General features: G+C 43.8%; 1 protein-coding gene across 1 annotated transcript; it reads left to right on the top strand.

Moving 5' to 3' along the window:
* The first annotated feature begins 906 nt into the window (after nt 1-906).
* Nucleotides 907-6,825, top strand: TMEM254 (transmembrane protein 254). The gene is made up of 4 exons (XM_033148734.1): nt 907-1,059; nt 2,135-2,238; nt 2,958-3,017; nt 4,526-6,825. The coding sequence occupies exons 1-4, from the start codon at nt 946-948 to the stop codon at nt 4,641-4,643; spliced, it is 396 nt and encodes a 131-aa protein (XP_033004625.1). The 5' UTR covers nt 907-945; the 3' UTR covers nt 4,644-6,825.
* The last annotated feature ends 3,584 nt before the right edge of the window (nt 6,826-10,409 follow it).

Genomic DNA, 10,409 nt, shown 5'->3' with positions numbered 1-10,409 from the left:
AGAGATAAACAACTACCTGACATTTAGAAAATACCTGAAGGCAGCCCTGTTTAGGGAAGTTTTTAATCTGTGATATTTGAATGTATTTTAATATTTGTTGGAAGCTGCCCAGGGTGGCTGGGGGGACCCAGCCCAATGGGCAGGGACAGGGTACAAATAATAAATTATTATTATTATTACTGTAAAAGGCAAGAAGAGCAGAGAATGAGCACATTACGGATGGGGATTCAGTGAGTGTGCAAACTCCAGAAAGGCGAATGAGTGGGGTGGTGATTTTGTGTGAATGAGGTGCACATGGCACTATTGCACCACCACGGGCTGATAGCTCATGGGACTCTTAATCTCAGGGTCGTGGGTCTGAGCCCCACGCTGGGCAAAAGTTTCCTGCACTGCAGGGGGGTGGGATAGATGATCCTCAGGGTCCGTTCCAATTGTACGATTCTACGACCCCCCCCCCTTTCTTGTATCGCTTGTAACTGTGCTGAATTGTGGCACAGTGGGTCAGTGCCCTGTTAACCAGAAATCGAGCCCAGCCAGGGACGGCTGTCGGCGGGATTCCTGCACTGCAGGCGGGGTTGGACTAGATGACCCTCGGGCGGGGACACCTTCCAACTCTCCACTTGTACGAATTGCCGCCAGCAGTTTGCCACAAAGACTCGCACTTTACCGCCCAAGTGGTTGCCCAAGATACGCGAGAGGAGGAAAGCATCAGGCAGCAGCGCGGAGCCTGCGGCGGAGCGTCCCGCCGATCCCTCCTAATCCAGCTCTCCTCTTCCTCCTCTCCGCCTCCTCCTTCCCGCGCCTACGCTGAGCGTAACAACGGTGCCCCCTTTGTGACGCAGGCGGCGTATGCAAATACAAGGCCGTCGCCACGCCCCTACGGAGCGCTTGCATCGGGCCGGCCGCTCACGAGAGTTGGCAGGAACAGTCTCGGTCGCCGAAGAGATGAGGAGAGTAGCGGGCTCGATGGACTACCAGGCCGAGCCCCGCGCCGATTACTTCCAACGCAGCAAGCCGTTCTGGATGGTGGCGATCCTGGCCGGAATGAGCTACTACGGGGTGAGCGCAGCCTCCCTGCAGGCTCCCGGGGCACCTGGTGCGGGAAAGCGCGGGGCGGCACGGGTCCAAAGGGCACGCTCGGGGTGTGTGTGTGCGGGGATCATAGTCCAACCCGGAACATTTCGCTCGACGAGACTCGAACCCGCGACCTGGAGGTTTTAAAGGCCTCGTGCTCTATGGGCTGAACTATGTCTCTTGCTGTGGGAGCTAGAGAGGGGAAGGCTTGCAGGGGACCCCCGGGAGGGCATCCCTATATACTTAGCTTTGAAGATGTTAGGGATGAGCCCGCCAAAATCAAGCGTGTTTTTGTAAAATTTTATTTTAAAGTCACATTTATTTCACGTGGAGAATTTACAGTGCTGTATTCAGAAGGGCGCCCCATTGAGTTCAGTGGGCATTACTCCACTGCAACTGGGCACGGGGTAGAAGGAAGCCTCAAGCAGGTGTTTAAACTCTTCCACTGAAATGAATGGGTTGAAAAACAAACAAACAAACCCCGGAATCTTGAGTTGTGTTTTCTGCTGAATCGCTATAGAGGCCATTTTTTTTGTTTCTGTCTCTACCCCCACTCAAGGGTTTTTGGGAGCTGAATCCCTGATTGGAGTCCAGTATAAATGTATGTTTTCTGTCGTAGTGCACTCTTAGTGCTTTTCATGAAGACAGCCTACTTTAATGCATAGCACACACTGTACTGGTGAGGTTTATTCTGGAAGTACAGTGTATGATAATATGATAATTGTGATTTTTTTTTTAGGGGGATCTAGACCAAGATCTCATCAGCTGTGGGCTCTCTTGCCTAAGTTCAGTGTTTCAGGGTCCTCCACACCCTGCATTGTCAAATGGCTGCTAATTTCTGGGTTGTGACACATTGTATTGATGTCCCCGAATTTCATATATTATGTATGGATACTGCAGGATAAACACAAAAGTTGTGAATTCTGATGTTGTGGGATGATGGGTTATGTTGACATGTATATATTAAGTGGTATAGCTGAAGTAAATAAAACAAATATCTACTGTATGCTTACTTAAATGTATATCTCTTTCTCTCCCCCCCCCCCTTCGCACACCTCAGTGGGCAGTCTTGTCACCCTCAACAATCCCCTATGACTATCTGGGACCATTAGGCACCTTCACTAAATATTTGGTGGAGAACCATAAACCTGTTTTCAATATGGGGTAAGCTGAATTCTCATCTTCTACCTGTTCACACTCCTCCTGCTCACCCAACAGCGGGGATTTTGGGTGTGTGTGTGTGTGTGTGTGTGTGTGTAATATAATATGCAGCCATATGTATGTGTTTCTCCTTGCTTATTCGGAGGGACAAGTGAAATGTAAGAGCAAGCTACAGTCAAGCAATGTATTTGAGATTATAGAGCCGTTGAATTGTAGAGTTTCTACAATTCTTTTTTCTTCCTTCCTTTTTAATTGTAAAAACCAGTCCCACACATGTCTGAAGGGTGGATCTGTTATTAGAAATATGCACATTAATATAAAGGGCAGGGCAGAATGATTGCTTGCTTTTTGAAAACCATATTCCTGCACCTGAACTTTATTCAGCAATGCAAGTAGTACAGAGGGAGCCGTACAGTAAGGCAAGCTGATCTTTGGCACCCTTCAGAGGCACTGGCACGAGAGGCAGATAGATCCTAAGCCAGAGCCTGCAATGAACAGGTATTGCACAAAGCATATTTGTGTTGCTTCTGTGAACACCTCCTTTCCATTTCACAAGGGCTTACATGAGAAATAACACGTTTGTGTTCCCTGCTAATTAGCTGGTGATTGGGGATGTGTTTGGCTTTCCCCCTGGGAATACCTACTGGTAAATGTTTTGGGCTAACCCTTATCTTGCTTTAATTCATGCCAGTTACAAATGGTGTTATTTTCCTTCCTTTCAGATATTTAACAGCCTGGCTAATCCACATCGGGGAAGCATTATATGCCCTCAAGCTATGCAAGTAAGCTATTTTTATTTTATTTTGGGTCTCTCTTCACCTCCCTCCACCCTCTCCTAAACAGCAGATAGAGCGGCAAAGCTGGGTCTGAGCTTTTGAGCTGGTTTCATGGATATGGGATGCTGTGGGAGATGCATGAGCACTCCCTCTCACTGCCTGAAGTGGTATGGAAGTGACACACAGGTTTTTAATAATCTTCACATCCTATCTGCAAGAATTGGGTCTAAAGTAAATTCTGTCAAGGACCAACTTCGGAGCTGTCATTGAATTTGCTTTTTAAAAAGAAACCCATGCTTTCCTAGCATTGAACCAATGAGGTGTGTTGTGCATTGGAACCCAACCCAGTTGTGGCAGGTGAACTTACACTGATCCTTTTGTCAGGTTTCTTAAAAAATAATAATAAAGGTGCTGGTACTAGTTTACAAAGCCTTATACACCTGAGGACCAGGATACCTAAAAGGCTGTCTTGCACCTTATATATACAACTTATGGTTGCATTCTGCAGGGGAGGGCCTCTTGCAGATACCATCTCGTCAGAAGATCTGCTCCGTGTAATTCAGGAATTGGACCTTAAATTTACCCTTGAGAACTCTTGTCAATTGTATTTTAGGCACCTCTTAAAGACCTTCCTCTTCTAAGAAGCCTTTTAATCAAAATTTTACCCAGGCCCTTATCTGCATTGTGTTTATATATGCCTTTATTGTTGATGGTTTTGTATTGTTAATTGCTTCGGGGTGTATAAATGAAGTAAGCAAAACAAAAGAACACAAGAAGGAACCAGTGACTGTGTAAGTAGGCCAGTCTGTGTGAGTGCCAGCAGAGGAGTAACAACATGATGGTTTTGCAAGTTCTAAATCCCAAATATATGCACTTGGATTCAAAACCCTGTTTGGAGGTTATCTGGAACTAGTGACTTCATTGCTGATATTTTTCCTTCATTGCTGTATCAAATGCCACCCTGGAAAATTCCCTGAAGGTTTCTGGTGAGGGAGCAGGGGTGTGGATGACAGCCCAACTTCAGATTCCACCCATAATAAAAATTATAATAATTATTGGGTGTCTTCCAACAAAGATTAAAAATACATTGAAATGTCACACATTAAAAACTTCCGTAAACAGGGCTGCCCTCAGATGTCTTCTAAATGTCAGGTAGTTGTTTATCTCTTTGACATCTGATGGGAGGGCGTTCCACAGGGCGGGTGCCACTACTGAGAAGGCCCTCTGCCTGGTTCCCTGTAGCTTTGCTTCTCGCAGTGAGGGAACCGCCAGAAGACCCTCGGCGCTGGATCTCAGTGTCCGGGCTGAACGATGGGGGTGGAGACGCTCCTTCAAGTATACAGGACTGAGGCCGTTTAGGGCTTCAAATGTCAGCACCAACACTTGGAATTGTGCTCTGAAACTGTCATTCCCCCAAGCAGCTGAGGGCAAAATAGACATCTATCTACTTAACTTGGATTTTAAGTAATACATGCAGAAATGTCAGGCTTTATCTGTCTCTCTCTTCACTGCAGGATGAAAGGCATCACAGACCCTTCAATTCAGTTTAGGTGGTTTGTTCAAACATTTTTCTTTGGAATAGCATCTCTCTCCTATTTGTTGGCCTACAACCCCCAGAAGAAAAGCCGGTGAAGGATTCAGCCAGAAGAGAAGGTTCCAACACATTCTAGCTTTGGGGTATATTTTTCAGCTAAAGGGATGGATGTATTCCTAAATATTATTTGTGCGTTCAAAAGTGTGGCAATCTTCTCTTTCGCTTGGAAAGAGAAATTTCTTTCAGACGTCTCCTCTGAAGGTTTTTGCAGCTGTGGGCAAAGCGATGAAACTAGCTTGTGACAATGGGGGATGGAGCCTTTCTTTTTCGATCAAGGAAATAAAGCCAGTTCTTAATGGTCAGGACCAAAATGCCAACACTCACAAGATATATCTGCACAGGACCAGTTTAAAATAGGGGTGACAAACAGAGCAAGCCTCTTGTTTGTAGCACAGAACAACCCATAGTCTCTACTTCTCAGGTCTAACAGTAGCCTTATTCATAAACTGAGCTGTATTGAAGTGTGGTGAGGCATCTTCCTCTGGGCCCAACTTGCGCCTGTCTGTTGCTCCCCTGGTTTTGCCTGCATCCATGGCTGGATAGTCCTCTGTAAGTGATTGTATGGATAGTCCCCTTCATTTATGAGCCTCTTTCTCCCCTCCCCCACCACCCTTTTTACAGGTGAGGATTGCAGATCTGTGAGCACTGATCTCTACATGCAGCCACACTATGTCCAGGGTGTAGCTGTGACTGGGAGGCAAGGTGGCATTTTCATTCTCTGTCATTTACACCATAGACCAATAGGGCTAATGCTACTCCATTAGTACTTTTAGCTATGCTTAATAATAATAATAATAATAATAATAATAATAATATAATGTACTATTAAAAAGTAATGTGCAACATTGCAGATTATCCTTGTTGGACATCCAGTTTTAGCAGGTGGCTTGGCTAACGTTTCTTCCCCTTTCTTGAGAAATAAACCTCTTCTGTTCCTCACCAAGCTTCCCACCCAGAGTTTTAGCAGGGTTTATCCGCAAGTAGATGTGGTCAGCATTGCATCCTGAACATCTTGCAGTCTTTCTCCACAAACTCTGCCACCACCCCTCTGATTTATGATGGTCTACCAGCAGGTTTTGCTCTTACGTTTTCTTGGTGCTCTCTTAACAACCTGCATGCATTGCAAAGCACTTTAGTTAATAACTGTGGCACTAAACTCTTGGGCATGGCACAAGCTTTTCTTGAAGTGCAAAAAGGCTATGAAAGAGAAAGCTGTGACCACATAAGAACTGCAGTCAAGACCAAGAAACCCCACTGGGGCAGTTTTATTTCTCAGAGATCCAACTTGCTGTTAAAAGGTAGTTTTAATTCTTTAGGGGAGATGCCCCACCAAGAAATACATCAAAGCAGGTCTACTAGTTTCAATGTGGGAGAAAGCTTTGCTCATCCAAGCTGTGTTGTGACAGAGCTGTCTGTGGGGGAGGTTTAGAAACAGCACGTTAGTTGGATTTGGAGGAAGTAGTTAACACTGCCTGAAAAGTATTCTTTCTTTCCCCCTCTTTTTATTTTTCTTTCTCTTCCTCTCTCTCTTTGTCTGTGTCAGATGAGTGGGTGTCTAATTCATAGGTGTGTTTGGTATCTGTAGTATCTGTTTAGTATCTCTTTAGAAGCCTACATGCCACCACCCAGATCTGAGAAAGGAAAATTACTGGTGCTGTTTTTCCCTGGATTGGCATTGCTTGCCAAGGTGAAGTGGTTTACAAGATTTTACCCTCTCTAGAGAGACTTTTCACTAGTGCAAGCTCGGGGGCAGAACGAGGGTGAGAAGCAAAGGGCACCAGCACGGAGCTTGAACAAACACCCCCAGCCCATCAACTTTTTAGCATTTTGTATTAGTGCAGTGCATTTTTACTGTAGTACACGCCATTGTTATCTTGGTGCAGGAGACAGGTCCACTGATTCTGTGCCTGAGCAAATATATAAAGCTTAGGACTCTCTGCCACATTAGACCATAGTTCTTGCCTTTGGTTTGGGCTTTTAATACTTTTGATGATTTCTGCTGAAATGCCCTATAATGTCTTTCAGACTCTTGTGTCTCATTTGGATTTATTTTTAGACAGCTCTTAAGAAGGCTGCTGCTCATAGTTTTAGCTCAGCATTTTGCCTTTGTGCTTGAACACCCTGCATATTCTGCCATGCTTTTTGTATTGAGAATCGCCTCTTTAACACATTACGTTTTACCGGGTATTGTCTGTATGATTAAAGGTGGCTTTTGCTGTTCTTTATACTGTTAATGCTTGAAGGGGAACATGGCGAGCTGTTTCTGACTGTTGCATCTTGTGATAAAAATGTGACCTAAGATAGCGTGCTTAATTGGTATAATGCTGCATTTTGAGCTGTTAATGCTTGAAGGGGAACATGGCGAGCTGTTTGACTGTTGCATCTTGTGATAAAAATGTGACCTACCGGTAAGATAGGGTGCTTAATTGGTATAATGCTGCATTTTGAGCTGTCTCACTGCTGGCCTTGAATAAAGCTAATAATACTCTCTAAAATATAACACATGCCCTGAAATTGTTACAAAGGATCGGGTGGTGGTTTCACATCCTTAAAGCAGGGGTGCCAAAACACAAAGTATAGGGACCCCTAAGGATTCTTAATGCAGCCTGGGTTTCCCCAACCACCTTCCAGGAAAATTTGAACAATAATCAGGCCTTAATAGGATGAAGGGATTGACTCAACAATACCTGCTTTTGTGTGTCATCGTATCGGGTTCTTTCCTCAATTCCCTCTCAGTTTGCAGCAGGGATGCTAAGGAGTTGGTGAGGAAATGCACTTGGACATCCCAGAAACACAGCCAGATAATGTGTACAAACATGTTCTTGCATTCGTACTACAGATGTGTTAAGAGCAAATGACTTGCCAAAGCAGGCGCAACCATTTTGGATGACTCTCATTGTAGTGTCTGACCCGAGGCAGAATGTAACCCTTGCCCATCTGCCAAATTGGGAATTAGACATTCCCACCTCTGCCCTAAAGAGTGGGTATAGACAGCTCTGCCCTGATCTCTCAAGCGCACCTCTCCCTTCCCCTAAGACTGCATTGATTTTAACAGTGGGATTTTAACAGTGTCAGAAAAAAGTAAAAAAATAAAATAAGCAGAGAACTAAGTCTGAACAGGTAGCATGATGGCTTTAATCTACAACCCTGAACACTGTGATCATGTTCACAGAAAGGCCAGCAGGAGGAGCTTTAACTTGGCAATGCCAACTAAGCAAAGTTCTAAACTTTTTGCAGTTTGGATCACTGTGAGAACATTCCCTCCATCTAAAGAAAGAAAGAAAGGCAGGTTCTTGTGTTCTTCATAAAACAACATTCTGTTTGGCTTCCCATATTCTCTCATCGCAAGCCCCATCGACTCCCATGTGATAAGGGTACATATACATTGAATTGCAGAGTTTGGAAGTCCACTCCCTGCATTCGCAGGAATCATTTGCACAACATGGGGCTCAAACCCACAGCCTCGAGTTTCAGAGTCTCATGCTCTACTGACTGAGCTATCCTAGCAGGCTTGTGCTGTGGGCCATTACCCCTCAATGGCTATAATTTGAACACCTTTGCATGAGCAGGTGAATGTGCACAGATACTGTGTACAATCAGGATTCCTACAAGAGTCTATGTTCAACATGTGGCTGAAGGGCAGGGCAAGAAATGTGTGACACAACTAATTCCTTTATCTTCCCTGCAATCACATTTTCCTCCTTTAGCACACCTTTGATTTCCTTGGTGTCTAAAGGAGGGACCAACTTAATTGCTTAGCAATTAAGATGTCTGTTTTTAAAAATGGACTGGAGTCCAAATCTAATAGCTTGCCCATAGATTCTCTGGATGGCATTCATCAAGTCCCAATCAACCAGCCTCAGTTCTCCATCTGTAAAATGGAAATACTATTCACCTACAGGAGAGCAAGAAATAATGTAAACAGTCGCAAGTGATACAGAAATGAATTATGAACTCGGCGGGTGCAATTTTTTTATTTAACCTTCTAGGTTAAAGTATGAGGCCTCCCCAAAGTATCACGAACAATTTCTACGTGATTCAAGCTTCTATACCCCACCTCACTTTTTGTATCTATTTGGATTGAACAGGAGGAAAAATGGTTTGCAGAGATTATAGTTGTGACTTGTAGGTTGAATGGCTATTAATCAGCTGATCTGATTTACAGTCTTGGGCTGCTTCCAGACAGATGGTTCCTAGTGCTAATAAATCATAGCTCTTCCCGTGTAAGCTACAAGCATAACAGCAATTGACTTTCCACCCTGCACTTTTCCTGTATGCTTATCCCACTTTGTTCTGTCCACATCAGTGGTTATGACGTAGCTGCTGTGGTTGGGGAATTCCCCTGAGCAGCCATAAGAAGAAGAAAATTCTGTATGACCCCCATTTTTTAATATAAAAAGTTTATTTACCACAACACACTTATTCACTTAAGCATGGTTCCCATTACTAAATTCATGAAATGCCTAAAAAAGTGGACTGGAAGTGTTCAATTGGGAAAATACACTTTGCTTAAATTGTGATCATTAGAAAGGTTTCGATTCTCTTCTTTATTTTTATTTTTTAAATTAGCATGATAACATGTAGTACTACAACATCCTTAAGCAGTTTTCACTAACATTTTAATATGTCTAAGATAGAGATCTACAGGCTGGTGGGGGCGGGGAGCCAACAAAACAAAACCCAACTTTCAGGTAATTCAGGCTTGTAAACCTCCACATGCCTAATCGCCTAAGGTGAGCAAGTATTGCCTCTAGGTAAAGAGGCAGAGAAGCTTTTGTAAACTGGGATATCCTGTACTCCCACCTCCCCTCTTTTGGATTGTCAGGGTGGTACAAATAACTAGCAAAGAGTAGGCAGGCTTGTAAACATTTCTGTGGACTTGTAGTTTTTTTGGACTTATTGCAAGGTTGAAGTAATGTTTTCTGGCTTGGAAGATGTGGAATAAGCAAAAGCAACGAGGAAGTAATGAGTATCATAATAAGGAACAGTAATTGTCTACACAGAAGAAGAGATTGGAGAAGTCCCTTTCTGGAATTTACTTGCTATAGTTTACAGGAGTCTATATAACACTAAGGACCTCAACAGTTTCTCAGTTATATCATCCTGAAGGCAATTTGGGGGTGGTCTCATATGGGGGTGGGGGTAGGGGTGGGGAATACATAGCTAATACAAAGATTACATTGTGTATGCAATCAAATGGCAACAGTGCCCTTCAGCTCTCTATATTGGACAAACAGGCCAAACCCTACGCCAAAGGATAAATGGACATAAATCTGATATCAGGAATCACAAGACAGAGAAACCAGTAGGAGAACACTTCAGTCTCCCAGGACATTATATACAAGATCTCAAAGTAGCTGTCAAAGGAATTTCAGAAATAGACTGGAAAGAGAAGTTGCTGAATTGCAACTCATTACCAAACTCAAAACCACGGAGAGACCTGGTCTGAACAAAGACATTGGATTCTTATCTCATTATACACGACAAAGCTATCTTTAGCCATCTCACCCCTTGCTTTTTCCTTTAAGACTAATTGCAGTCGTTAACAGTCGTCAACAGGTTTTCCACAACCATCAGCCAATCACCCATTCCCACCACCCTTCTGAGTAATACCCCTCCCCACTCTCTCACTATATATAAGGGTCTGGTGACTTCTGTTTCAGTATATCTGAAGAAGTGTGCATGCACACGAAAGCTCATACCAAGAACAAACTTAGTTCGTCTCTAAGGTGCTACTGGAAGGAATTTTTTGTTTTTTTATTTTGTTTTGACTATGGCAGACCAACACAGCTACCTACCTGTAG

Source organism: Lacerta agilis, chromosome 5 (genome assembly GCF_009819535.1).
Source record: "Lacerta agilis isolate rLacAgi1 chromosome 5, rLacAgi1.pri, whole genome shotgun sequence".
NCBI lineage: Eukaryota > Metazoa > Chordata > Lepidosauria > Squamata > Lacertidae > Lacerta > Lacerta agilis.
The sequence above is the reverse complement of the archived record's forward strand: the minus strand, read 5'-3'. Positions and strand labels throughout refer to the sequence as shown.